Here is a 26905-nt window from a genome sequence, read left to right on the forward strand (position 1 = left end):
GAAGGGGCCTAGGCGTTTCAATTTGTATGCAATCAGGCAGGTCCGTACACTACATGGTTTTGGTAAATCTGAAGACAAAAAAATGCAGAAAATCTAATAGTGTGTATGGGGCTTAAAGCTCATTCACACTATAGCATTCCACAGCAGCTGCAAGTCACACTTACAGTGCCTTTAGTTGTTAATGGCACCCCAACCATGGCAAAAAAGACACACATTTTTCATGCAAAAAACACACACAACGTAGGCAACAAAATGCGCAGATAAAAAATGCATGCAGCTCTAAAAGGAGCCACGTTTGGCACCCGCAGGACAGCCCATTGAAAAGAAGGGGCTGCCGCTGCCCTATGAGTGTAGTCCAACAACCTGCAGAAAATTTGCATTTGCGTGATGTGTTTTTGCACACATTCCTAAAACGCTATATTGAATGCAGCCTTAGAGATCATATCTGTGTAATCTAGGGGGTATTTATTGTCAACAACAACATGAATTGCCAGCCAGAGCAAACAGCTAAATAAATACTTTTGACAGTTAGAAAAAATTGGGATACTCACATGTTAGAAAGAATAACAAAAAAATATATATTATTGAACCACCAAGTAAATAACTTTTTTTTTTGTTGTTGTTACCTGTATGTGTTTTTTTATCATGATACCCTCATTTGCCTCTCTAATACTAAAGCCACCCTGAAGCCCCTTAGGCTCGGTTTACATCTATGCGGCTTCAGTTCATGCCTTTTTTTCCCCATCACGTATGCGGTACATTTCGGGTTTTTACCACTTAAGGACAGAGCCTCTTTCTGAGATTTGGTGTTTACAAGTTAAAGGGTCACTAAAGGACAAACACATTTTTGTTTAACCACTTAAGCCCCGGACCATATTGCTGGTAAATGACCGGGTCACTTTTTGCGATTCGGCACTGCGTCGCTTTAACTGACAACGTGGCTCCCAAACAAAATTGGCGTCCTTTTTTTCCCACAAATAGAGCTTTCTTTTGGTGGTATTTGATCACCTCTGCGGTTTTTAGTTTTTGCGCTATAAACAAAAATAGAACGTCAATTTTGAAAAAATTTATATTTTTTTACATTTTGCTATAATAAATATCCCCCAAAAATATATATATATAAAAAAAAATAATTTCCCTCAGTTTAGGCCGATACGTATTCTTCTACATATTTTTCGTAAAAAACAAAAACAATAAGCGTTTATTGATTGGTTTGCGCAAAAGTTATAGCGACATTATGGCGGACACTTTGGACACTTTTGACACATTTTTGGGACCATTGGCATTTTTATAGCGATCAGTGCTATAAAAATGCATTGATTACTATAAAAATGCCACTGGCAGGGAAGGGGTTAACACTAGGGGCGAGGAAGGGGCGTGTTCTAACTGAAGGGGGGTGGGACTGACTAGGGGAAATGACTGATCGCTGTTTATACATTGTATGAACAGACATTCAGGCATTTCTCTCCCTGACAGGACCGAGAGCGGGTGCCCGGCTGTGATTGCGCCCGACCGGGCACACGCGTCGGCGTCAGGGGCGAGGCCCTATTGGCTGAACGGCGAGATGACGTATAGCTATGGGATCTCGCCCAGCAGAGCCGAACTGCTGCCGTATAACTGCGGCGGCTGGTCGGCAAGCAGTTAAAATAACAAACATGTTAAACTTACCTCCACTGTGCAGTTAATTTTGCACAGAGTGGCCCCATCCACGTCTTCTGGGGTCCCCGCACCTTATGGGGTCCCTCGGCGCCTGTCTCTGGTCCTCCCCGCATGAACTACATACGTTCATGCGAGAGAGCTCGCATTGTGTGTAGTCCGTGCGGGCGTGCTCCCGTGATGCAGCGAGCGGCCATAGCCGGTCACTGTATTACTCGTCCCCGCCCCTCGGCATGCCGCGTCACTGGATGTGATTGACAGCAGCGCCAGCCAATGGCTGCGCTTCTCTCAATCCATCTGCTCTAGCCAATCAGCGGCCAGGCTGAGCGGCGAAGAGGATCTCGGGACCGAGTGCAGGACTTTCGAGGGGTCAGGTAAGTATAACGGGGGCCAGGGGGGGGGGGGGCGGTATACTCTGAAGTTTTTTCACCTTAATGCATAGAATGCATTAAGGTGAAAAAACGTTTTCCTTTACAACTCCCAAACATTATATATATATATATATATATATATTTTTTTTAAACACCATGTGCATTGGCAGTTATAAAAAGTAGAAAAGAAGCAGCCTTAGTGCATTACAGCCATAAATTCAGAGGGGTTTTAGTCTGTGCTATACTGTAAACCTGTTCTGAATGCACAGTCAACACATGGGAAAAAAGATGTTGGCATTGCATTATACAGTATTCTAAAATAAATAGAAAGAAAAACCTTATTTTTGGATTTGCAATGAAAGTAAGACATGTAAATAATGGACCTTATGCTTTAGGAACCTGGGATATATTACAATTTCACATTTGTGTAATTTACAAAGGTGGGTCGGGGGGTGGAGTCAAGAAGGGAGGAGTTCCTGCACCTATTCTCTGTGAAAAAAAGCTCTGTGTACAACATATCTGTTTACTGTGTCTAATAAAGGAGTCTCTGTTTTGACAGCTAGAGGGGGATCTTCTGTCCCTGCTCGCTGTCACAATCTAAAAAAAATACCATCCTGCGGGGCTCCGACTGCCTGGCCACGTCGTTCAGTGTTCTGTGAATGGGAACACCACAAGTCCTGACAGCCTTTGCTGTTGGCTTGTAGTTCTCAATGAACTACCAGGTCACTGTTGATTGTTCGTTCTAGATAGTTCATTGAGCTCACTGTCAGAGTGTAACTGCCTCCCTATATTGGAGGTAAAGGCAGACAGCTACACAGATGGTCTGCAGGATTGTGGCATTACACCCACAATTTGCTGATCATAGGTGCAATGCTTTACAGGTCCCTAACAAAAAAAAAAAAAATGCATATTTATTTTACCTGCATGTACTGTTTTTTTTGTAAAAGTGAACTTATCCTTTAAGTTACCATTCCCTTACCAAAAAAGACCCTGAAACATAAGACGATTCCAGCTATCACCAGAAGAATAATGAATCCACTCATCCATCGGATACAGCAGGCGCAAAAACTCTTGCAGCACCCATGGCATGTCTCTTTAGGCTGAAAAATTTAAATAGTGAAAATGTAATGTTGTAGGGAAATATTGTAAACATATCATATGAACTAGATTCAGACACTATTTATATTTAAACTACAGTGGGGAAAATAATTATTTAATTCTCACACATTTTGTAATTTTTTTTTTTGAAAAGCCTATGGCGTGTAAACACACCCAAAAAACTCCACACGGTGCAGAAAAAATGTGCACACACATAAAGAGTGTTCACAAAAACGTGCAGACGGGTGCAACGTCAAGTGGTCCTCCTGTGAAGAAGGGACGGTTAGGCTCCAGACGGGGACTGAGGTACTGTGGTCCGAGCAACCGAAGCCGACACGGACCAACTTCCTCGGAGGGACTGCCGAAACAGAACCCTCTTAGTACTAGGTGGGGCTCCCCCGAAGGGAGACCCCATGAGATCAGGTTAACTAAGCCAGAAGGCCATGTCCACCTACTCCCAAGACGTTCAGGGCTGGCTGGAGGACCGGCACCCTACTAATCACACAGTGAACAAATAACGTGCACAAACATAGGCTTAAATAAAATATTTTGTAAGTTACCCACTTACAAAGAAATGTAGGGTCTATCATTTTTATCGTAGGTGTATTTTAAATGATGAAGACAGAATAACCAACAGCAAGAAGCTTGGTGAGAAGGAGACAACTGTTGGAGCGTTTTTTTTGCTAATGGAAATACAAAATAACCATTAATCGCCCTCGGTCTGGAGCCCCATGCAAGATTTTGCCTCACAGAGTAAGGAGAATCATGGGAAAAAAATAGGAAACAGCCCAGAACTACACGGGAAAAGCTTGTGAATGAGCTCAAGCAGGGCTGTCTTTAATATTGATTGGACCCTGGGCAAACATTTCCTTGCCCCCCCTCTATTCTGAGACATACAAAAAATAGCAGGTAGACTCAAAATCGGTTTACTGCAGCATATCATGCAACAATTGTAATCGGTTGCCAGAGGCTATAGCCTATTCTTAAAGCTCACTGGCTGGTTGCTAGAAGTTACAACACCTAATTTCTGCTTGCCAATTGGTTGCTAGAGGTTACTGCACATTATTAGCGCTCACTGGTTGGTTGCTAGGGTTTACAGCACATCATTACCACTCACTGATTGGTTGCTAGAGATTACAGCAGATCAGTACTGTTCACTGATTGGTTGCTACAGGTTAATGCACATTATTACCACTCTCTAAGTAGTAGAGCAAGTAAAGCGGCACATTAATACACATACGACAGGAGAGGGCCAGAGACTACAAACATATTACAGGAGAACATTAGAGACTGCAAATATACTCCAGGAGATGACCAGAGACTGAAGGTGGGGGTTCCACTCTCTGCTTTCTCTACAACTGCTTCCCCCCTTAGCATACAGGCTGCATGGGGTGGGGTTAGAGCGTCAGTGGAGCTCCCGCCCCCATACCTCTGCATTCTCCAGCCAATATAGAAGGGGGCTCCACTGACGCTCCCACTCTGATCACTGCTCTCACTACAGCCACTCTGTTGCAAGCATACAGGCTGCATGGGGCGGGGCTAGAGCGTCAATGGAGCTCCCAGCCCTGCCCCCTCTCTGCTGGCTAGCTCGGGAATACAGCCTCCTGTGTCCTCTGTGTGCTCTGAAAAGCCGTAATCGGGGGCCCAATTCGCTGGGTAGCGTTGGCCCAAGCGACAGCTGCTTTGGGCCCCCCAAGAAAGATTGGGCCCAGGGCAGGTGCCCCTTTTGTCTTGCGTTAAAGACAGCCCTGATATCAAGGCAATTAGGACCATTGGTAAAACAGGGGTTTATTTACTAAAGGCAAATCCACTTTACACTGCAAGTGCACTCCAAGTACACTTGGAAGTACACTTGGAAGTGCACTTGGAAGTGCAGTCACTGTAGATGTGAGGGGAAGATCAAAATGAGGTAAAGCTCTGCTGATTCATCCAATATCATTCAATCATGTGCAAGCAAAAATACTGTTTTTTATTTTCCTTGCATGCCCCCCTCAGATCTACAGCAAGTGCACTTGTAGTGCAAAGTTGATTTGCCTTTAGTAACTAAACACCACAATACGTAGTCATAGATTGAAATCCTGCAGTGCCTGCAAAGTCCCCCTCCCCAATAAGGCACATGTACTGAAGTTTGCAGATGAACATCTAAATCAGTGGTCATCAACCCTGTCCTGCAGGGCCCACTAACAGGCCAGGTTTTATGTATTACCTTGGGGAGATGCAGTCTAGAATACTGCAATCTCTGAGGAGCAAATGATATCAGCTGTGATGTATTTCAGTTATCTTGCAAACCTGGCCTGTTAGTGGGCCCTGCAGGACAGGGTTGATGACCACTGATCTAAATGACTCAGAAAAGGATTAGTAAAAAGTGCTGTGGTCAGACTAGACCAAAATTAAAGGAACACTAAAGGTTTGTTTTTTATTAGATCAATTGATTGCTGTAAGCTAGAGCATTTAAATATCACTTACCTTGTTTTTCCTTTTGACCTCCAAAATACAGTAATCCAGGTTTGAAAATGCCATTTCCTGTCACTCCTCTTCTTGCTTTCCACCAGCATCTGAGCCGTTTTGCATGGTGGAAAGCAGAATGTGCTCACCCCCTCCCTATGACTACAGCCCTGCGTGAAGATGCTCTCTTATCCCTCACAGGCATGGAGGCTAAGCCTAATGGGAACTGTAGTTCCCATTTGGCCGTGATGTAGCAAGAATGAATGCGCACCGCAAACCAGGAAGTCAGTGAGAATAACGATTCAGGAGTGCTGGAGGTGAATAAAACAGCTCGATTTCAACAGGTATCAAACTAGTTATAATGCAAAACATTACTTTTTACTTTATCAGCTACTGTCAGACTTTAATTTAAGAGGAAAATATTTTTGTCTTTACAACCCCTTTAAGCTCTTTGGCATTTGTGAAGTTGTGAATTTTTACAATATTGTAATTACCTTTTTGTGTAGTAACTGCTGGTCTCCATCCTTTTCACCAGCTTGAGCCATTAAAGCCATTAGTCAACAAGTTGGCAAACCCAACTGGGTTTTTAGCTGAACATAAAGTTTTGTTTCTTATTCTAGAAAAATATACAATGAGACAAAGGGAAAGTACTCTTTTAATACGGTACCAAATGAATGTATTTGTTTTTTCATTGTAACACAAGAAAATGGTAACCAATAGCTGCCATTTGGGATTCAATGCTTACTGCCACAAGTTTCTGCACTATATAATATCATTGTACTTTGCACTAAATACTGTAAAGGCCGTACACACAATCCAATTTTATGGTCATGGGACGTGTTGTGTCGGATAATCTGACTTTGTGTATGCTCCATCAGACAATTGTTGGATGAATTAATGACAAATGTTGGCTGTTCATGTTCACCAACTGTCTGACAATAAATTTGTTACATCGTATTATCCACCAACTAAAATCCAAAGTACAAACACGCATGCTCAGAACCAATGTTAAACATTAATCACTTCAATACAGGGCTTTAATACACACCTCCATGCCGGCCTATTCTGGCACTTCTCTCCTGCATGTACAAATCATCATTCTTTTGCTAGAAAATTACTCAGAACCCCCGAACATTATATATGTTTTTTTAGCAGACACCCTAGGAAATAAAATGGCGGTCATTGCAACTTTTTATCTTGCACGGTATTTGCGCAATAATTTTTCAAACGCCTTTTTTTTGTAAAAAAATATGGTTTCATGAATTAAATAACAAAACAGTAAAGTTAGCCCAATTTTTTTGTAAAATATGAAAGATGATGTTACGCCGAGTAAATAGATACCTAACATGTCACGCTTTAAAATTGCGCACACTCATGGAATGGCGCCAAACTTCGTTACTTAAAAATCTCCATAGGCGACGCTTTAAAATTTTTACAGGTTACCAGTTTAGAGTTACAGAGGAGGTCTAGTGCTAGAATTGTTGCACACGCTCTAACGCACGCGGCGACACCTCACATGTGTGGTTTCAACGACGTTTACATACGCGGGCAGGACTTACGTGTGCCTTCGCTTCTGAGCGCGAGCTACCGGGGACAGGGGCGTTTTAATTTTTATTTATTTTTTATTTTTTTATTTTACTTATTTGTTTTTTACACTTTTTTTTACATTTATTTTTTTTTGATCGCTTTTATTCCTATTACAAGGAATGTAAACATCCCTGGTAATAGAAATAGTGTGTGACAGGTCCTCTTTAATGAGACATGTGGGGTCAATAAGACCCCACATCTCTCCTCTAGGCTGGAAAGAATGAGATTGTGAAAAAAAATTCACAGATCTCAGTCTTACTATCTTAGCTTATTTTTTTTTTTTTTCCTTCTTTTATTTTTTTCTTCTCTCTCTTTTTTTTAATATTTATTCTTACATAGAAAATTGTTTATTATTTAATAGCCAACATTGATAGAGCAAACCCCTTTCCTCAGGGCGGAAGTACTAAATATTAATCTCCCTCTTCATTCTATTTCCCCTACCCCTAACCCCCCTTCCCACCTACCCTCCCCCCTTCCCCCATGCGTATCTGTCGGTCTCCATTAGCATTCAACTTATTTATTTGTATCTTCACCTGTCTATTTCTATCATCAATTTTTCTTAAGTTTTGAAAGCTCTCAATGTCTCCCATACTGTTCTACATCTGGCCTCTCCTCCCAGTTCTCCTGATCTCAGTCTTACTAGCCACAATTGTGGTTTGTTTACTTACGGGTACCCGGGCGTGACGTCATCACATCGCGCCCGGGCCTCCGACGGTCATAGAGATGACTGGTGACCATCTGGTCACCAGTCATCTCTATGCCTCCTGTAGCCCTGTTGTGATTTTCAGCCATTTAAGAGGATGTAGATATATATATATATATATTGCAGCAGGTGGAGCCAGAGAGCACATATTTGGAGGCTGCAGTACAGAACAGACATAGAGATACATTTCTACAGCAAGGGGCTGGATAACTGCATTTCCCAGGAGGCTTTGAGACAGGAAGTTCCAGGAGAGAGGGGAGTCAGGAGGAAGTAGTGAGGAGAGGGAGTCTGGAACAGTGACCAGGGAACACAGATCTGCATCACAGAGTGATTTAAGACAGCTTGTGTCAGAGCTGTGTGTTTGCCACTGAGACACAGGCTCTATGCAATAGTTCTTGGAGAGACTGATGTTCGTCTACTGAAACAGAGAGAGACTGTGTTTTGAGCGATCGAACTGAGGCCTGGTCGCAGGGCCGATCCAGCCACCGGAGTAATCCAGCCTGTCCAACTGAGTGAGTACAGCTGACGGAGGTTATTGCCAGATTCCCCAGACGGCCCCTAGACGATCTGAGATGTCCTGCCGGAGGCTTTAAAAGACTGCATCCATTTCACAGACGTCGGTCTGAGGAAAGAGGGACACTCGCTTCCGCAGACAACCATCCTCCTTCCCCAAAGAGACATTGGAAGTGGTGAGCGGCCTTTGGCCATTGCAACAAGTGTATTTCCTACATCTGTCATACATCCAGGGCCCCAACGTTGGCTAGCCTAGGACAGTACTACTGGCCAGTAGTTTAGGGTGGGGTCGATACTGCTAAGTATATAGATATATTACTGTTCATCGCATTCAATCTAAACGTATTATCTCATTCTGTTATTAGTTGTATTATATTAGAGTGGGGAGACATTAAGGGCTTTTGCTCTATCCCACAGTCATTAAATCTGTTATAAAACTTCACAAGGTGTGCTGGTGTGCTGTGGATTCATTGTTTGTGGTGTGTCACAGAGGTGAGACAGAAGACCCGATAATTCAGCGGCTCCTTCGGGGGTGAGCGCTACACGTGGGGTGCTCGTCCGGGATTTCTTCTGATACCTCTCGCAAAGTGATAACCGCACAAACGAGCCAGCAATGGATCCAAACACCGCAGCAGAGTGGTGCAAAGAACAAAATGGCCAATTAGGGCTGAGTATAGTAATGGACATTCCTGCTGACAAATGGACAGAGGAACAGATCCGTCAAGCAGTAACTACACTAGCACCTGACCAGAAAGTGTTTGTAATAGACACGAAAATAGATCAAAAAGTCTCCCATACCTATGCCCTACTAGAATGGAAGAAAGGAGTCCCAACCTGCTTCCAGGGTGATAGCATCCAGCTAGCCGGAGAAGTTAAAGCACGGTTATTCCCTCTACTCACCTCAGCAAGTTGTCTGGAGGGACCAAGCCAGGCCATGTCAGACACAGTGGAAGTAACTACCACTTCTGTACCAACCACTAACTACCCCCCAGCTTCCTTCTTCATGGACATAGGAAAACTGGTAGAGAGCGTTAGAAAAATGTCCTCGCCATCTGTGAACTATGGCTACAGGAAGTTGAGAATTTTTTCTGGAGTGCAGCCTGTACCTCCTGGAGAAGAAGAGTATGAAACCTGGATGGAACAGGCTATGCAAGCACTGGAAGAATGGGATGTTCCAGAGGCTCAAAAGAAACAACGCATTACTGAAAGTCTGAAAGGCGTTGCAGCAGAAGCCATCCGAAATTTGAAATTCAGTCAGGAGTCTTGTACAGCATATGACTATCTTCGCATGCTACAAGATGAGTTTGGGCGCACAGAGAAAGCTACAGATCTAATCTTCCTATTTGAACACATGTTTCAACGGGAAAATGAGCAGCTTTCCGAGTATATTCGACGACTAAACAAAATGCTATACCAGATTGTACTAAAGAAAGGAATAGAAGCCAGGGATATGGATCAAGTTAGAATGAAACAGATCCTGAGAGGCGCTCTGAGTTCCGATCCCATCTGGATCCAGTTGAAGACCTTACAAGGGGGTACCTCTTTGCAATACTCTGATCTCATTAAGATGGTAAGGGAGGAAGAGGCTATCCTAGAGGAGAAAAAGAAGGGCTCAGGATTTTCATTTCCTGCTGAGGTTCGAACGCTCAATGTGTCGAATGGGAATTCAGAAGTGGAGCAATTAAAGGCTCAAGTTTCCCAGCTGATGCAAATGCTAACCCTATTGTCTGCAGGTGTCAAGTCGCCCCTTGAAAAAGTCACTTCAGAACCAGTTCCTGAATCTACTACTCAGGTGGTGCCTATCAAGAAACCGTCAAACATCTGCTATAATTGCGGAGGAGTGGGTCATTACCGAAATATCTGTCCGAGCCCATCGAATTCAAGAGGAAGTTATCGACCGGCGGGAAACTACAGAGGGCCCCAGTGAGGGAGCAAACTGGGTGCCCAACTACTGAAGACTGCTCTGATTCCCAGGATACCAATAAGAGGCCCAAGTCTTTACCCAGAGCCTCACCTGCTACGACAAAAAGATCCCCTCCCCTGGCGTCTGGTCCTGTGTCAGAGGGAGGCAAGGCACACCCACAACCTAAACACCCGAAAGGGGGAAGAAAACAACCACCACAAGCGAGGAAGAGGGCTAGAGTGCAGCCGACTGGGTCTATGCCTTCTACTACTCCGAAGAAGTTCCCTGACCAGTTGATAGGCCCTTCACCCATTATCCCAGTTCAAGTAGAAGGGGTTTACACAAAGGCTCTCCTCGATTCAGGTGCTCAAGTAACACTGATTTACCGGGACTTCTACCAGAAGCATTTGAAGCATCTACCCCTGATGGAGTTAGAGGATCTCGAAATCTGGGGTATTGGGACTCAGAAGCTTCCATATGATGGGTGTCTACAAGTGAAGCTGGAGTTCAGTTCGGCAACTGTTGGACAACCAGGGGTCTGTGACGCCTTAGCCATTGTATGTCCCCGCCCACCAGGAGCTAATCGAAGTTCTATGATTGTGGGAACAAATACTGACTTGGTGAGACGCCTTATAACTCCATTAGTGACGGAAGAGAGTTCTACTTCAGAGGAGATGCACCCGATGTTGCGGCCAATCTACCAGCGGATTATTCAAGAACAGAGGGCCCCTGCAGAAGTGGGACGGCTTTGGAGATTAGAAAGAGCAGAGAAGGTCTTACAGCCAGGAGAAATGACTAGTTTCCGGGCCTCAGTCAAGTTGAATTGGTCACAACCAGGCCCCTATGTGGTCCTGGAAACTGATCCCAGAAATATGAAGAGATCTGGAGTGGAATTGGTGCCTGAGATAATATCCACCAGAGCTCTACAGCGGGCCCGTGGGAGAGTCTCTGTAAGTGTATGCAATGTGTCAGACTCCCCAGTGACCTTGAAGGCACGGATGCCGATTGGACAAGTGGCCACTGCCACACCCCTCTCACCCACTGAATTGATAGATGGAGTAGACAGAGAGATCCCAGCTGAACGATTCTATCCTAAAGATGCCCCTGTCTCGCCTGAGTGGAAGAAGCGAATTCAGTCTCAGCTCCTCAAGTGGCAAGATTTATTCTCCAAGGATGAGTTTGATGTGGGGTGTGCTAGGAGCACTCAGCACCGCGTTCGCCTCCAAGATGACAAGCCCTTTCGAGAAAGGTCACGGCGAGTCCCATTGGGAGATCTAGATGACCTAAGGGAACAGCTGGCTGAATTGAAAAGGACCAGGATAATCCAAGAATCCAGGAGTCCTTATGCCTCACCCATCGTGGTAGTTCGCAAGAAAAACGGTTCCATCCGTTTGTGCATAGACTACCGCACACTCAACCAAAGAACCATTCCCGACCAATACACTACTCCTCGAATAGAAGATGCCTTACAGTGTCTGTCAGGAGCAAAGTGGTTTAGTGTACTTGACCTGCGAAGTGGATATCACCAGATACCCATGCATCCTGAAGATAAAGAGAAGACTGCTTTCATCTGTCCACTGGGATTCTTTGAGTTTAATAGAATGCCCCAAGGCCTCACAGGAGCCCCAGCAACTTTCCAACGACTAATGGAAAAGACGGTGGGAGACATGCACCTGATCGAGGTACTAGTGTATCTAGATGACCTAATAGTCTTCGGAAGAACACTGGAAGAACATGAGCAGCGGTTGGAAAAGGTCTTGAAGCGGCTGCATGAAGAAGGATTGAAACTTTCCTTAGAGAAGTGTCAGTTCTGTCTGCCTTCAGTCACGTACCTGGGACATGTTGTTTCAGCAGAAGGCATATCAACTGATCCTAAGAAGTTGGAAGCTGTGGCTTCATGGCCGAGACCTCGTAATATTACTGAACTCCGGTCCTTCCTAGGATTCTGCTCATACTATAGGAGGTTCGTAGAGGGGTTTGCCAAGATAGCTCAGCCTCTGAACACGCTTCTAAGAATGGAAGGAGCAGAAGATGAATCAATGTCCTTTGAGCCGGGTTCATCAGCCCACGGAACTAGGAAGCCTCGTGAATCAATCCAGGAGGAATGGACCGACCAATGTGAAAAAGCTTTCCTCCAATTGAAAGGAAGTCTAACACAGGCTCCTGTCCTTGCCTACGCTGATCCTGCCAAGCCTTATGAACTACATGTGGATGCTAGCAGAGAAGGGCTAGGAGGAGTACTATACCAGGAATATGATGGCCTCCTGAGACCGGTGGCATATGTGAGTCGGGGTCTCACCCCTTCTGAAAATAATTACCCCACTCACAAGTTGGAGTTCCTGGCCTTGAAGTGGACAGTGGTGGACAAACTAAAAGACTACCTGTACGGGGCCAATTTCGTGGTCAGAACTGACAACAACCCACTCACTTACATTCTCACTACGGCCAAACTGGATGCCACTGGGCACCGGTGGTTGGCTGCCCTGTCAGGATTCCGCTTCAGCCTCAAATATCGCCCTGGGGTCAATAACCAAGACGCGGATGCCTTATCCAGGAGACCCTATAGCACAGGGGTCCCAGAAACAGAGTGGACTCATTTGACTCCAGATGGAGTTCAAGCCCTATGCCAAGGGGTGGAGTGCCGAACCAAAGGAATGATTGGAGCAGAGGCCATAGGAGTCATGGCTGCCGGTGTCCCTAAAATGTATTGTAACCCTACACAGCTGAGGAGTGAGGGCCTGCCTACTTTCACGAAGAAGGACCTGAGAGTAGATCAGGCTGAAGATCCGTTGATCGGGTTAACTCTGAGAGCAATGAAAGCGGGTCAAAGAGGGCTCCTACTAACTGATTCACCAAAAGAGGCTCGTCTGGTCCACAAAGAGTGGGAACGGTTGAAACTGCTAGACGGGGTGGTCTACCGAAGGGGCCCCTCGGATGACTTAGAAGAAAAGCAGCAGTTGTTCCTCCCAGAGAAGCATAGAGAAAATGTGCTGAAAGCTTTGCATGATGACCATGGTCACTTAGGAGCAGAGAGAACTTTTAAACTGGTCCGAGACAGATTCTATTGGCCCTGCATGAGAACCGAAGTTGAAAGCTACTGCCATTCCTGTCTAAGATGTATCCAGAGGAAAACTTTACCTTCTAGGACTGCTCCAATGAGCCATCTACAGAGTCAAGGGCCTATGGACCTGGTGTGTATTGACTTCCTGTGCTTAGAGCCTGACACTAGTGGACAGGGAAATATCCTAGTGGTGACAGACCACTTTACCCGTTATGCTCAAGCTTTTCCAACCAAAGATCAACGTGCTCCTACTGTAGCCAAAGTCCTAGTAGAAAAGTTCTTTGTTCATTATGGTCTACCTCAGAGGATCCATTCTGATCAAGGCAGAGACTTTGAAAGTCGACTCATCAGGCAGCTCTTGGATCTATTGGGGATTCAGAAGTCAAGAACCTCCCCCTATCACCCCCAGGGTGATGCACAACCGGAGAGATTCAATCGGACTCTGCTCAATATGTTGGGAACACTGTCGATCAGGGAGAAACAGCACTGGAGTCGGCATATCTCTACCATTGTGCATGCTTACAATAGCACAGAAAGTGATGTTACAGGATACTCACCGTACCGCCTCATGTTTGGAAGAGAAGCCCGATTACCAGTAGATTTAGCTTTTGGCCTCTCCCTTGACCAGACGTCTATTGCCTCTCACCAGGGTTATGTGGATAGACTGAGGAGAAACCTGGCTTCTGCATTTGAGAAGGCCCGTTTGACATCCGGGAGTAGAGAACAAAGAAACAAACGGAACTATGACTTGAGGGTTCGGGTACAGGATTTACAGCCAGGTGATCGAGTTCTATTAAGAAATTTGGGTGCTTCGGCCAGACACAAACTAGCTGATAGATGGAGTTCTCAGATCTACATCGTCTGTAAACAATTGCCTGGCCTGCCAGTGTACCAGATTCGACCAGAGGGAAAGACCGGGCCACTGAAGAATTGGCATCGGAATCATCTCCTACCTCTGAATGAAGCTGTGCGGGTACCAGATAGAGATGAGTCTCCTTCACCCATTCCATCCACTTCCCGTCAAGCACCTGTTACTCGGTCCCAACAGCCACCTTCTACAAGAGAAAGTGAGGACGACAGCGATGAGGAAGATGTGTGTCCGAGTTGGATGTGGCCATCTGAACCTATGGATGTTCATCCAACTATTATGACTCCTGAGCCGGATTTGAGCAATCTGAGACCAGATGCCCCTGAATTTGTGCCTCAAGCAAACGAGGATAATTCTGTACCCTCTCAAGTGGAAAGTCTCTTGCCGGAAACCTCAGTGCTAGAAGATACCCCTGTTGAGCCAGTTGAAAAGGAAACTGAATTCCCTCAGTTAACACAGCAAGTAGAAGAGGACTCAGCAGATGAAGGCCCATCCGGGTTTCTAGAATCAAGGTCCAAACGACTGGTGCGACCTCCTCAGAGACTCACTTATGACTCACCAGGGAACAGCACAGAGGAAGCTATCACTACTGTACGCAGATCACCCAAAGTGTCCACCCTAACCACAGAGGTATCAAAGGACTTGTGTCCAATCCCGACCATCAGCACACCTTGGTGGAGTGTTCCTCTGCCCCCTCCACTTGCTAGACGTTGTCATAGACTGCATCTATCTATGCGCAGTAAAGGTATTCAGATGGTCTAGTATAAACTTTATATGTGCCTTTCATACTGTATATATTGTCTGTAGAACTTACAAATACAGTTTACCCTTTGGGGGGGACCCCAAAGACTTTAAGTAGGGGGAGAATGTAGCCCTGTTGTGATTTTCAGCCATTTAAGAGGATGTAGATATATATATATATTGCAGCAGGTGGAGCCAGAGAGCACATATTTGGAGGCTGCAGTACAGAACAGACATAGAGATACATTTCTACAGCAAGGGGCTGGATAACTGCATTTCCCAGGAGGCTTTGAGACAGGAAGTTCCAGGAGAGAGGGGAGTCAGGAGAAAGTAGTGAGGAGAGGGAGTCTGGAACAGTGACCAGGGAACACAGATCTGCATCACAGAGTGATTTAAGACAGCTTGTGTCAGAGCTGTGTGTTTGCCACTGAGACACAGGCTCTATGCAATAGTTCTTGGAGAGACTGATGTTCGTCTACTGAAACAGAGAGAGACTGTGTTTTGAGCGATCGAACTGAGGCCTGGTCGCAGGGCCGATCCAGCCACCGGAGTAATCCAGCCTGTCCAACTGAGTGAGTACAGCTGACGGAGGTTATTGCCAGATTCCCCAGACGGCCCCTAGACGATCTGAGATGTCCTGCCGGAGGCTTTAAAAGACTGCATCCATTTCACAGACGTCGGTCTGAGGAAAGAGGGACACTCGCTTCCGCAGACAACCATCCTCCTTCCCCAAAGAGACATTGGAAGTGGTGAGCGGCCTTTGGCCATTGCAACAAGTGTATTTCCTACATCTGTCATACATCCAGGGCCCCAACGTTGGCTAGCCTAGGACAGTACTACTGGCCAGTAGTTTAGGGTGGGGTCGATACTGCTAAGTATATAGATATATTACTGTTCATCGCATTCAATCTAAACGTATTATCTCATTCTGTTATTAGTTGTATTATATTAGAGTGGGGAGACATTAAGGGCTTTTGCTCTATCCCACAGTCATTAAATCTGTTATAAAACTTCACAAGGTGTGCTGGTGTGCTGTGGATTCATTGTTTGTGGTGTGTCACAGAGGTGAGACAGAAGACCCGATAATTCAGCGGCTCCTTCGGGGGTGAGCGCTACACCTCCCATCCGGCGCACGGCAATCATCTCTCTGGGCCCCCGATGGCACGGGAGAGCCCGGAGAAGCACCGGATGGCGGTGGGAGAGGGGGATGTCCCCTCCCACCGCCTATAAGAACAGTCAAGCGGCATGCGCGCCCCCTGTAGCCTGCGAGAGAGCCGACGTAGAGCTACGGGCTCTCGCGCAGGAGAGCCAACCTGCCGCCGTAGAATGACAGTGGCAGGTCGGCAAGCAGTTAAAGGAACCTATTTAGAAAATAAAAAACAAACCTTTACAACCCCTTTAACTTCCAAAGGATATGTAAATTTGACTAGCCAGTCCTGAGATTTAAACAACCCTGCTGAATAGCAAAAACGAAAAGAACTCTGGACAGCCGCACTCCAAAATGACTTAAAATAAAGTTGGTCTTTTAATGTAAAAAGTACATACAGGCACTGCAAACAACAGATACAGATTGGCCGACGCGTTTCACGCTGCAATTCAGCGCTTAGTCATGGCTAACATAGGTTCACACTGAAAATACATATATACCCATACCACCATCATGTGAGAAAACATTCGCCTATGGCGAGACTGGATCAATTAAACAATTAGATAGTTAATTGCATGCATATTAAAACCAATTTATATGGAACAGGTGATGTAGCATATCTTGCAATTAACATGTTAAAGTGAAGAAAAAAAGAAACAAAAACAAAATAAGACCATACATATGCCTAGGACATGTGAATAGACAAACCGCACCTATATATATCTTGGGGTCTCCAAATAGGCAAGATAACCATTGTAACTAGTGTATGACTCCACTTAGAGTTAATAAAAATAATATAAAATAAAATAAAATAAAAATAAAATAAAATAAAATTTCGTTTATTGTGTTTTGTGAAAGACACAACTATTATGAAAATATGTGTGTAAACACTCCTGTGTGAAATAGTGAATATACCCATCGAACTATGTCCTGGGGGTGAATATCGAAGTGCTTCTAAATCTTTTATATTTTATTTTATTTTTTATTTTTAATTTTTTATGTGTATCATATTTTCTAGACTATATTTGTCTTTTATTATTAATTTTTTTTAGGTTTTTTAAAAGTTTTTTAAGAATCAATTATCTGGTGTTTTACTATATGTGTTATTCTAAACAGAGAATGAAAAATAAAGTGTTAAATATAGAAGATTATCATAATCGCAATTGCAATTGAAAAGATAAACTTCTGTGTATTAGTGTTAATACCAATATTTTAAATTTCATTGATATTCTTATATATAATATATCAACTGTGACTTAGTGTTAATAAGCACATAGTGGAAGTCAAGATGTAATCCATCTATTTTATACGGTAAACCCGAGAAGATTGCCCCAGGTCATGTATATCAGACCAAAAATTGTATACATATGGAGATTGCTAATGTTAAAGCCTCTATGTGTCTAGTTACGAGTTGAAGACATAGTACTCTTATAGTGTGAAGATTAATTGTCGGGAGACAAATACAGGCTCTCCAATACAGAAATCAATATCTAGAACACAGAGGCATGACTCTCCAAAAGGCTATACCGATGTATATGGAGTAAATATCTTTCTCATGAACAGAAAATAAGTATAGAACAAGCTCAAAGAGTTTACCGTAAAAAACGGGAAGGAAAAGAACATCCCCTGTACATAAAGGTTAACAGTAATATATGGCTAATGGTTTAACATGATCATAACTAGGTCAAGATTACGATCAGGTGTATTGTGTCCATAGTACACACAAATTTTGTGTGTATGGACATTAAGTCAACAGTGATATAACACTGTGAGACACTATAGAAAATCGATATGTCATAGGGACCCTGATCATGACTCTCCAGAAGGCCGGAATGTAAAACCGTTAAGGGCAATAATGCTTGATGTGCATTATCCAGCATATGTGGAACTAAGCTGAAAAATAGATCATGGATTTAGGAAAGATGTGGTTATGATGTATGTTATAGAGGAGGACACATGGTCCCCAAAAAAAGAAAGTGAGAAAAAAGAAAAAAGAAGAAAAAGAAAAAAAAGGGAAAAAAGAAAAAATGGTGATGGATATAATGTACCGTAAAATTGGGCTTCAAAGATGCACCGTTGGAACCGAAAGGGGGGGAGGGGGGGGGGGGGATTTAAATCTTTAGTATCAAGACACAAATGAGAAATGTTCCCATATTGTGTGAAATGTTATGAAATGAAATATGTGGAAATAAAGATTGAATGTCAATGAACAAAAATATGGTAGACAAAGCAACACAGACACTGCAATGATAACTATGTGTCTGGCCAGCTGGACTGAGTAAAAGTCCATAGTAAGTGTATCAATTAAAATGAAATTGACATTCAAAATGAAATGGCCATAACTGTGAATACTCTAAACACAGATATGTGCCAATCCGTCCCCTCTCCCCTCCTAACAGAACCCCTCTGCATCTCAAGACATTTAATAAGGAACCCGATTGATGATTGGTCTAAATAAAGGTGAAGTGCAGCAAAATGATGCATGTATACCGGACCCGCATGGAGACTGGTCCATCTGTGTTCCAATATGTACCTGTGTTGTGCAGTGTCATTGACACCGCACAACACATGTATTTTAGACCTAGTGTACTAAGGCAGTATTGTAAATAGATAAAAAACAGTCACTATGTGTAAAAATAATATGATATAGGCATGTGGAATGAGGAAGAAGGAAAAAAGGAGAAGAATAGATAATATATGATATATGATATAATATGACTAGAGGAATGTGGGAAGAATAAATTAGGAGAGGGCATGTATCTCCACGAGAGGAGGGAATGAGACAAAGGCAGGGAAGGAAGGCGATGTTCAGTCATGATAATGAGAGACATCCCAGTCAAAGTTGAGTCCCCGCGGCTGTCTGCAGTCAAGATGGAAAATCCAAAAAACTTCCCGTTTACAGAGAAGCTTAAACTTATCTCCTCCTCTGGGTGGACACACTACCCTCTCCATACCCTGTATGGATAAACTGGAAATATTTTTGTTGTGTAAATTATTCCAGTGTTTGGCCACGTTAGTGTTATGATTCTTCTCAATGTCGTATAAATGATCACTAAGTCTATCCCTTAATCTCCTTATAGTTCTTCCAACATACTGAACATGACAAATACTACACGAGATGACATAAACTACAAATTTTGTGTTGCAGTTGACATACTGTTTAATTTTAAAATCTCTGCCGTTGGAACATGACTGAACCGTGTTGCCAATGCCTATTAAAGGACAGTATCTGCACCCATGAGTGCCACATCTGAAAGTACCAACAAAATCAAGCCATGTAGGGGAGGCAGATTGTGAGACGTATAGGCTGGGTGAAAGGACACCCCCTAAAGTGGGGGCTCTACGGCTCACTGATTTGATACCCTCAGACAGAATAGACGCATAAGTACTGTCACTATAAAGGACAGGTAGATACTTATTAACGATGTGTTTAATCTTATGGTACTCTGTACTGTAGGCTGTGGAAAAAAGGGGGGCAAATCTGTGAGCCGAAGATCCAGTCTGGATGTCCTTTACTCGTTTTTTGGCCAATAATGAATCTCTAGATATAGTATTAACCCTACGTAGGGCGTTGTTAATGACAGTTGCTGAATAGCCTCTGTCCCTAAATCTAAGCGCCATTTGATCTGCCTCTTTTAGAAAATCATTGGGAGAAGTGCATAGCCTCTTCAGACGTAAAAACTGTCCATATGGGATGCTATTGATGGTATGTATCGGGTGGGATGAGTCAGCTCGCAGCAAAGCGTTGCCTGCTGTACTTTTCCTGTAGAGTCCCGTGGAGATACTGCCATTAGCTCCTGTGAGCGTTACATCCAGGAACTCTATGGTGGTAGTTTGTAGATTACCCGTGAATTGCAGGTTCAGCTTGTTGTCATTGAGATATTTCAGCCATTCGTTTAAATCTGCAAATTCATCAGATACGATAAGTAGCAGGTCGTCTATGTAACGACAATATAGAATAGTATCTAGGCGGCGGGGGCTGGTATCTCCAAATATGCGGGACTTTTCCCACCATCCCATGTACAAATTAGCCAGGGATGGTGAGAACTTGGCCCCCATCGAAGCCCCGCATCTCTGGAGGTAGCAGACCCCGTCAAACATAAAAAAATTATGTGTAAGCAGATAACGTAAGGCTGAAATAATGAACTCTTGTAGGGCAAGCGAATGGCAACCCGATTGCTGTAAAAAATAGGACACCGCCTGCAATCCCAGATGGTGTGGGATGCTGGAATAAAGGCTGCACACGTCAAAGCTCATCCACCTGTATCCGTGCCCCCAGGGAACCCCCGTTAACTTGCATAGAAGATGCTTGGTGTCCCTAAGGTACCCCGGGAGGACGGATACTAGTGGCTGCAGCTGGCCATCCACCCACTCACCGAGTCGCTCATTGAGCGATCCGATGCCGGCCACAATCGGTCTGCCGGTCAGGGGTGTAAACCCCTTGTGTACTTTGGGCAGATAATGAAAAACAGGTAAAATAGGATGTGGGGGAACAAAAAGTTTGCTGTCAGACTCTGAAAAGATACCGGCAGATACGCCCCTATCCAAGAGACAAATTAGATCTTGTGTGAACTTAGCAGTGGGATTATTGTTAAGGCATTCATATGTGGAAACGTCCAACAATTGTCTCATGGCCTCAGCCTTATACATACAAGAGTCCAGAACTACTACCGCACCCCCTTTGTCAGCATTTCTTATGACAATGTCCCGGTTAGAACTTAGTGCTGTCAAGGCTTCTCTCTCGGAGTGTGTCAAATTGGAGGGGTGCGGAACACCATGACATCTGTGTGCCAGGTGAGTAAGATCTCTCTCCACTAATTTTTGATATAAATCAAGCTCACTGCCCCTGGAACCCAGCGGATAGTAGAGGCTGACTGTCACTCTTCTCTATTGCATTTAAAGCGGGAGTTCACCCAAAAAATAACTTTCTGCAGTTAGATCCAGCATACTGCTGACATCTGCAGTATGCTGGTCCTTTTTTTTGGTACATTTTAGCAGTATTTCTTCTATGACTCAGAGCGGGGAATCCTGGGGGGAATGGGCGTTCCCGAAGGCAAGCAAGTTGATTGACGGCCTTCAATAGCGTGTCACGGCTTCCGAAAATAGCCGTGGTGACACTTGGCTGTTTACGGCGCCTGCGCCTGCTGTGTAGAGCTGACTGCACAGGCGCCGTAAATTGCCGAGTGTCACTCGTGTATATTTTCGGAAGCCGTGACGGGCTATCGAAGGCTGTCAATCAACTTGCTTGTCTTCGGGAAAGCCTATACCAGGAAGTAATCCCCGCTCGGAGCCATAGAAGAAATACTGCTAAAACGATAAGTACCAAAAAAAAGACCAGCATACTGCAGATGTCAGCAGTATGCTGGATCTAACTGCAGAAAGTTGATTTTTGGTTGAACTCCCGCTTTAAGCAATCCTGATTAAATACATTCTTGACCCTAGCCAGTGACTGAAGGACAATGAAGGAGCAGCAGATGAGGTCATCCCACTCCTCTTCCCCTCTCTTAGGGCCAGATTCTCAGTGGAGATACGACGGCGTATCTCCAGATACGCCGTCGTATCTCTGAGTTGCGCCGTCGTATCTATGCACCTGATTCATAGAATCAGTTACGCATAGATTTCCCTTAGATCCGACAGGCGTAAGTCTCTTAAGCCGTCGGATCGTAACTGCATATTTACGCTGGCCGCTAGGGGCGTGTATGCTGATTTACGTGTCAAAATATGTAAATCAGCTAGATACGCGAATTCACGAACGTACGCCCGGCTTTTCCCATCATATAGTTACCCCTGCTATATGGTGGCGTAAGTGCGGAGTACCAATGTTAAGTATGGCCGTCGTTCCCGCGTCGAAATTTGAAAAAGTTACGTTGTTTGCGTAAGTCGTCTGTGAATGGGGCTGGACGTCATTTACGTTCACGTCGAAACCAATGACGTCCTTGCGGCGTATTAGGAGCAATGCACACTGGGAAATTCCACGGACGGCGCAAGCGCCGTTCGGGAAAAACTTCAATCACGTCGGGTCACAGAACATTAACATAAAACACGCCCCCCTGTCCCACGTTTGAATTAGGCGGGCTTACGCCGGCCGATTTACGCTACGCCACCGCAACTTACGGAGCAAGCGCTTTAAGAATACAGCACTTGCCCGTCTAAGTTGCGGAGGCGTAATGTAAATCGGATACGTTACGCCGCCGCAAATATACGCGGATCTACGTGAATCTACCCCTTAGTTTGTTCCTTCTTAGTACATGGTATGGAGCAGGGTTGGCACAGAAGAGACACACACAACATCACAAGAAAGCATAGTGTAGTAAGTAATACATGGGTAAAGGTAATAAATTCACGTTGGTATCAAAACTATAACTATGCTGTGGAGGGTAATCCCTACAGATGGGCAGAGGTCAGTAGTCATGTTGCCTAACAGACCTAGATGCTAAGGAACCAATACAAAGAAAGGCAATGCTTTCAAGATTATTCTCACTAAACATCTGTAGTGTATTGTTCATGATGAACTGAAATTCGAAACGGTACATCTTGTGCCTTGCTCTGAGGCAGTTATACAAGCCTTTTTGTGATCCTTCCAACTGTTACACAACTACCAAATTATTTTATTTGGAGCTGCCAGTATGCGAGAGGCCTAGACAGCTGTTGTTACTTAGCTTCTTATAGCAGTTTATTAAAGCAGATGTGAACCCTAACTAAAATACAGTTTAACAAAGGATTATGTATCTGACTTTTTTTTTACAAGCCTTTAATTTTATTAACCACTTGCTTACTGGGCACATATACCCCCTTCCTGACCAGAGGACTTTTTGCGATTCGGCACTGCGTCGCTTTAACTGACAATTGCGCGGTCGTGCGACGTGGCTCCCAAATAAAATTGACGTCCTTTTTTTCCCACAAACAGAGCTTCCTTTTGGTGGTATTTGATCACCTCTGCGGTTTTTATTTTTTGCACTATAAACAAAAATAGAGCGACAATTTTGAAAAAAAAAAATAATAATTTTTACTTGTTGCTATAATAAATAGCTCAATTTTTTTTTTCTCAGTCTAGGCCGATACGTATTCTACATATTTTTGGTAAAAAAAAAATCGCAATAAGCGACTGGTTTGCGCAAACGTTTTAGCGCCTACAAAATAGGGGACAGAATTATTATTTTATTTTTTTTACTAGTAATGGCGGCGATCTACGATTTTTATCGGTACTGCGACATTATGGCGGACACATCGGACACCTTTGACACATTTTTGGCACCATTCACATTTATACTGCGATCAGTGCTATAAATATGCACTAATTACTGTATAAATGTGACTGGCATTGAAGGGGTTAACACTAGGGGGTGAGGGAGGGGTTAAATGTGTACCTTGGTGAGTGTTACTAACTGTGGGGGAGGGGACTGACTGGGGGAGGTGACCGATCTGTGTCCCTATGTACAAGAGACACAGATCGGTCTCCTCTCTCCCTGACAGGACGTGGATCTGTGTGTTTACACACACAGATCCACGTCCTTGTCTCTGTAACTTCCGATCGCGGGAGCCTGGCGGACATCGCGGCCGCCAGGCACGCGCATCGGCATCCCAGTGATGTGGCGGGCACACGCGCGCGCCGCCGGCGCGCTCGCGCGCCCCCTAGGGGCCAGGAGGAGCGGAGGCCGTAAAAACACGGCGGCTCAGAGAAGTAGAACCACTCTGCGTCCGTATAAAGCCGTACGGCCGTCGGGAAGTGGTTAAATACGGTTTCACCTTTTTTGCATATAAGCACTGCTGATCTCCCTGCAGCATGTTTGCAGCCACTGCCTGTCTACATGCGTGCACTGTATTTTTGGGATTCTGTAAAAACAGTCGTTCTCAACCTTTCTAGGGTCGGGACCACTTAATAAAATTTCCCAATGTGTGGGGACCCCTAACAGTAAAATTATTTTCGTAGCGTGGGTTGTCAGTACCCAAGGCAAGATGAGTAATTTGCGCCCCCAACCCACGGATATTTAGTCCTTTCCTCTTGTACAGTATTAAAAACCCTTATGGTACATTTTAGGATGTACCACTCTTTCTTTCTTCTCCTTTCTTTCTCTTTTATCTCTCTCTATCCTAATTTCTTTTTCTTTTTTCCCCATCCCTCTCTCTAGCCGTCTTTCTGGCTCTCTTATTCTTTCTCTCCCTTTTTCATCTCCCTTCTGTGTATTCTCTATTTTTATTCCTTTTCTTACTCCTTGGTTGGGGGGGAATGGGATGAGTGGCAGTGCTGTTACTCATTGTGTCTCCAGCTCTGTGGTGTCTCGCAGCAATGACACCTATGCCAAAATCAGGATATGGGGTCTCCTCCAGCCCCTCCCACTTCACATTCCTCACCAGTCAGCCGACCTCTAGTCTGTGCCCCCCCCCCCCCCATGCTGTGAAGTGGCTGAGTGGGTGGCTGCAGGCTCCAGGGACAGCCCTGATGGGCAGCCACGAAAAGGTTGGGAGAGCGGTGCGGGCTTCAGGAACAGCCCAGGATTTGGTGACCCCTGGCAAATCATCATTTGACCCCCATTTGGGTCCCGACCTCCAGGTTGAGAACCACTGCTGTAAAAGCACCGTGCAGCAGTCAGCCTATATGTGGGAAATGTTTTAACATGGTTTCCTATGAAACATGTTCACATCAATGCTTTTTTGTGCCTCTGCGTTTTTGGAAAGGATGGGGACTTTTTTTCCCGCAAAAAGCAGCGTTTTGTAATAGGATTCAATGGACCTGCATCCAAAACACAAGTATCGCGTTTTTACTGCGATTTTGCCAGGATTTGCAGTTTGCAATTTGTTTTTTAACCTGTTTATAGATGGTTGTTAAATGAAATGTTGGGACTGTCCTGTCCTCGTTGCGAGGAGCTGTCCGTAAAGATCCAGCCGTTCGCCCGGTGCCAGAAGTGCCGGGCCTATCTGTTTGTTACTAAATCACCCGCTAAAACTCCAAGGGAGTACAGGGTGAACTATATTACAGGAGTCGTCACCGCGGAGGAGGAAGCCACATGGCCAAAGCCATCCCAGTCGGTGGAAATCGTGGAGTCGGAGGCTCCCAACGTTGAGGTCATCTCGGTCTCATCAACCCTGACCCTTCGAACGGCTACCCCACCATCCTGCTCACCGAAGGTAAGCCCGATGACCGAGAAAGACCAAGAAGATGACCCGACCAGTGTAACAGATGTGACCAGTTCTAAGGCAGAGACCATATCGGGGCCTGCGACCTCTACAGCGATCTCTTTGTGGTGTGCCTCTATAGGAGCAGGGCCTGCTCCAGCCTCCCGCAGCCGCGGTCGAGGCCTACCTCAGCAACGTTCCTTGCCATACTACCCCAGGGACCCTACAGCCAAACCCTGCGGTTATTTGCCAGTGGAGGAACTACACTCATCGGACTTTGACTCGCTCTCTGATGATGGAGATCTCAACGATGACATGTTTGAGCCGATGTTTCCGGAGTCTCCGGAGGCTTACTTTCAGAAAGGGCACTACGCTAAAGTTAGTGGGAGAATGAGAGAGATAAGTTGCTCTCATTCTTAATTTTGTTCAATTTGGCTGTCGCCAAATCCTGGATTGTCCTGTGGGTCAGTCTGTGCATCCAGAGATACGGTCTCATCTCTGGGCGGCAGATGGCGCCAGAGGGATCCAGGCGGAGCCGCTTCTTCCTAGCAGCCAATGAGAGGAGTTGAGCCTCGCTGTGCATGCTGGGAGGGGGTATTTCTGTGGCGGAGGCCGTTGTTCTGGGTTCTTAGCGGGTTCCTGGTTCCTTTAGGGTGTGCGCACATCACAGGCCCCATCACTATGGCCTACCTGGCCTGGGGTCGCAAGCTAGGCGGAGTTACAGACTCTGGGCCCTCCTGGCCTGGAGCAACTGATGCCACAAAGGGGCCCCAGTGACTTACTGGGTCCCTACTTCTACTGAGGAGATCCCAGGCTGTATGCCGTTCGGTGGGGGATCGGCTTGAGGAAAACCCGGAGGCAGGTTATCCAAAAGGGCTTGAACGAACCATCGGGGATCTGGTGATTGGACATTGACAGGTACACTTGCACTGTCAACCGGTGACCCTGACGTGATCTATTGGGAAGATTCGCTCTGCTGTTCACATTGTCAGCATTGAGCCTGTGGCAGAGGTTTCATCTGGCATCATAATTTAATCAGAGCCAAGTCGGTGGCAGAGACTTGTTCTTCCCAGCAACCTAAAGTGACATCCCAGCTGCCAGGCCTGTGGTAGAGGTCTGTCCGGGGGCACTTCACCCACTCTGGTTAGAGTGGTGACGTATCGTTACAGCTGTAGAGAAGTAGGACTATTTTTCCTTATCCAAGGCCTGATACCGCAGAGTTCCTTTATTTCATCAACCTTTTCTGTCTACCTCAAGTTGATGTTGGTCGTGTTGGACCAAGAAATAAAGCATTCAGAAAACTTCATCTGCAGACTGGACATTCAATTACTACTCTACTCACTACCTTCACCCCTAGACATCACATAGAGGTAACTTAATACGCAGATCCCAAAACAATCAGCGGCTCCTGAGGGGGTAGCGCTACATAAATATTTGTGACACTTCCTGTTCTGTTTCTTCTCTCATTGGCTTTCCCTGTGATGATGTAACTGTGAAAGATCTGTCCCCATCCTCAGGCCTTGGGCTTTGGGGTTGGAAGGGAAAATACTTCTTTCCTCCTGGGAGGCATTTCCTGAAGATGCTGGCTATATGAGGCTAAAGAGCCCCCGCAAGAAATGTGGAGAGTGACTGGTTGAGTGAGAAGTACAAAAAACTGGGGGTATCCAGCCAGCATAGTCTGTGTTCAGAAGGTGCATG

At 45.1% G+C, this 26905-nt stretch overlaps 1 protein-coding gene across 1 annotated transcript in view; it reads right to left on the bottom strand.

Annotated features, from left to right (window-relative positions):
• Positions 1 to 26905, bottom strand: part of LOC120928271 (transmembrane protease serine 11B-like protein) — an 89622-nt gene that overhangs the window by 39392 nt on the left and 23325 nt on the right. The window contains exons 2-3 of the mRNA XM_040339370.1: positions 6065 to 6186; positions 3007 to 3127 (exon numbers count right to left, since the gene is read on the bottom strand). Of these exons, the coding sequence (XP_040195304.1) occupies positions 3007 to 3127; positions 6065 to 6124 (181 nt within the window). The 5' untranslated portion in view covers positions 6125 to 6186. The remainder of the gene's footprint in view (positions 1 to 3006; positions 3128 to 6064; positions 6187 to 26905) is intronic.

The sequence above is a fragment of the Rana temporaria genome, chromosome 2 (genome assembly GCF_905171775.1).
Source record: "Rana temporaria chromosome 2, aRanTem1.1, whole genome shotgun sequence".
NCBI lineage: Eukaryota > Metazoa > Chordata > Amphibia > Anura > Ranidae > Rana > Rana temporaria.